We start from the raw sequence: 3,636 nt of genomic DNA on the forward strand, positions 1-3,636 counted from the left end.
TGAAAGTTTCCTAGACTATGTGGGCCTCAAAATATAAAAAGTGGGGGGAGGCCTCAATAACCTCTACAAGTTTTCAAACTCTGTATTTAGATTATCCATGATCCAGATTGATTATTATAATATTGAGGAAAGGAAAAAGTCATTTACAATATTTTCATATTTTTTATAAAAGGAGCCAAATATTTTAAAGAATAACTAGATGCTTAATTTAAAAAGAAACATTAGAAGAAATAGTTTCTGTTTAAATGTTAGCACAAGGTTTTTTATCCATGGCCTGTGATCATGTATTTTCAAAGAAAAGAGATCAATATTTAACTTCAGATAATATTCATTACTTGAATGTAAGGTTGAAAAGAAATTGGAGAGAGTTGCTGAAGGGAACATGTGTTTTTGCATTTCATGGATTATTCATTATCATGGATATTTTAAAAATTTTATACTATAATCTCAATCTTGTTTTAACATTTTTAGGTTCTATAGGGGGGACATACATTTTCTGTTATAAAGTGGGGGAAAGGATCAGCAATGAAAAACCACACGATACCCACAGAATTCATTCTTCTAGGGCTGTCAGATGACCCTGAGCTTCAGATTGTGATTTTTCTCTTTTTGCTTATCACATATATGTTAAATGTCACTGGAAATCTGACCATCATCACTCTCACCTTGGTGGACTCCCATCTACAGACCCCTATGTATTTCTTCCTCAGGAACTTCTCTCTATTAGAAATATCCTTTACAACTGTTTGTATTCCCAGATTTCTAATCACAATTATCACCAGAGACAAAACTATTTCATACAATAACTGTACAGCTCAGTTGTTTTTCTTCATCTTCATGGGTATAACTGAGTTTTATCTTCTAACTGCCATGTCCTACGATCGCTATGTAGCCATCTGCAAACCCCTGCATTACACAACCATCATGAACAAGAGAGTCTGCATATTGCTTGTTTTTTGTGCTTGGCTGGCAGGATTCTTAAACATCTTCCCACCAGTTATTCTTTTCCTCCAGTTAGATTACTGCAGCTCAAACGTCATTGATCACTTTGCTTGTGACTATTTCCCCCTGTTGCAATTATCCTGCTCAGACACATGGCTCCTAGAAGTGGTTGGTTTTTACTCTGCAATAGTGATTCTGCTTTTCACTCTGGCATTAATAATTCTATCCTACATGTTCATCATTAGGACAATTCTGAGACTGCCTTCCACCAGTCAGAGAAAAAAGGCATTTTCTACCTGCTCCTCTCACATGATTGTCATTTCCATCTCTTATGGGAGCTGCATATTCATGTACGCCAACCCTTCAGCCAAAGAAAATGCATCATTGACCAAAGGAGTAGCTATTCTGAATACTTCCATGTCGCTCCTATGATGAATCCATTCATATACACACTGCGGAACCAGCAAGTGAAGCAAGCCTTTAAGGACACTGTCAAAAAGGTTATGTTTTTCTCTGGTAAATGAAAATACTAACAGCGTTAAAAGAATAAAGATTTTTGTCAGTGCTTTCTATTATTTCTATTCTCTCAAAACTCTTTCCTTCACTAAAGTTATATATTTACCCTTTTTTTCCATTTCCATACTAAAATTTCCCCTACATTGAATTCAATAAATTTGATAAAGCTGAGTATTGCTTCAGAATTTTCTGGAAATTCAGATGTTTTATTCAAGTGTATTTGGATGAAGTAAAAAATGCAGGTTCATGGTTATAATTTTCATGAACTTAGGAAGTGGTTTATTTTTGAGGAGACGTAGGGCATTTAATTTAATGGAAACGGCATCAGGAAAGATGTGGATTGCTGAACTTTTCATTCTTACCAGCTAGTAGAAATGAATGTTATTAGGAAATTTTGGTTCTATTTGAATCAAATAACCACAATCACCAGGGGATTGGAAATAAAATATAACTATCTACTCAAATGTTATAAAAGGTTAGAAACTCATATATATTCAAATTCTTTATACTATTAATAATAATAATGATAATAATGGGTAGGAGGAGAAGGATGAGGAAGAGTGGTAGAAGATGAAATAATTTTTTTTCACCAATTAGTATATTCCAGACCATTCTAATTATTTCCTTTGCATTGAGTCCTTCTATCCAGCCAACAACTTTATGAGGTACCTACAATTGTTATTCTTTTTTAGTAACGGGTGTTTATCTTTTTTTTTTTCTTTTTGAGGAAGATTAGCCCTGAGCTAACATCTGCTGCCAATCCTCCTCTTTTTACTGAGGAAGAGTGGCCCTGAGCTAACATCCATGCCCATCTTCCTCTACTTTATATGTGGGACGCCTACCACAGCATGGCTTGCCAAGTGGTGCCGTGTCCGCACCCGGATCTGAACCAGCGAACTCCCAGCCGCCCAAACAGAATGTGCAAACTTAACTGCTGCGCCACCAGGCTGGCCCCAGGGGTGTTTATCTTTAGGTAGATTAAATACCTCGAAAAATTTAAAAACAGAGAGCAGACAATGCAAAATACATCAAGTAAGTGCATGAAAATATGATAAACTGGTGAGGATTCAATTTTCTGAAAACCTGAGTTTTAACCTGAGTCTAGAACTGACGTTAGGATTTTGGGGAGTAGAAAAGCGCGTCTATTGATAGTATTATTCACACTCTACTTTGTTTTAGATGAGTAATGTGCAATATTTATTTTACAAAATCTCTTAGAAAGTGAGCATTATTATTCCTAATTTATAGGTGAATGAACAGAATGAAATCGATTTTGAGAGTTCGATTTCACAGAGATTTAAGGTTTCAGAACTGGGATTAAATCATTCTTCTTTAACTTTAAAATCAGACTAGTAGGGTTACTTTCATTTTTACACTGACTTTCATTTGTAATAATTTATGAGCAGAAGTTCATCTTAAATATTAGAATTGTTAAAGTTCTCTCTAATGTGTAATTAACTCATTCAGGCTTTACATATGACAGGTGTTGGGGACATAGTGATGAAAAAGGATGATTCTTTCCTAATTTATCTTAAAATCTAATGAGGAGAAAAAATACCACATAAGTAAAATTTTAATTTGATGAATGCAGCAATTTGGGTCTAAGAAAACAATAGGCCAGATAACGTTATCATTGATGAGAAAAAAGGTCCGTTTTCCTGCCTTTTCTCCTAACAGAATTATAGCAACTTCACAATAATTGATAAATGTTGGTTAATTTTAATGATAAAGTCCCAACCCTGTCTGCTTTGGCTGTCATCTTAGTTTTAACTTTTATTTTCTTTCTTGGTTTTTATCTTGTGTATTAACAAAAAGTCACATTATTTCGTGAGTAAAAACGGGTTACCGGGAATAGGATTATGATGGTTTCTGAAACTCTCTCCCAGAGGGCTCCCTCTGGCCCCAACCTCTACCATGAATCACAGGTTGATTTTCTACTCATTTGACCTGTGCACCACTATGTACCTATTATTGTCTCAGGTGTATACGAAAGATGTTGCATCAATGACCACACCCTCAATTTCTAGGAGGTGTCCAACTCTTTCAAGTATTTATCATGTCACATCCAGGAAACACTCAAATGTCTCAAATTAAGTCCATGCCCAAAACAAAAAGAAAAAACAATCACAATGACATAGATTGAATATTCTAAGGTGATATCTTGTAAATAATAAAGTG

General features: G+C 34.9%; 1 protein-coding gene across 1 annotated transcript; it reads left to right on the forward strand.

Annotated features, from left to right (window-relative positions):
* The first annotated feature begins 525 nt into the window (after positions 1-525).
* LOC103551508 (olfactory receptor 6C3-like) lies at positions 526-1,460 on the forward strand. Its single transcript, XM_008521034.2, has one exon. The coding sequence runs from the start codon at positions 526-528 to the stop codon at positions 1,372-1,374; it is 849 nt and encodes a 282-aa protein (XP_008519256.2). The 3' UTR covers positions 1,375-1,460.
* Positions 1,461-3,636: the final 2,176 nt, after the last annotated feature.

This window comes from Equus przewalskii, chromosome 5, assembly GCF_037783145.1.
Source record: "Equus przewalskii isolate Varuska chromosome 5, EquPr2, whole genome shotgun sequence".
Lineage (NCBI taxonomy): Eukaryota > Metazoa > Chordata > Mammalia > Perissodactyla > Equidae > Equus > Equus przewalskii.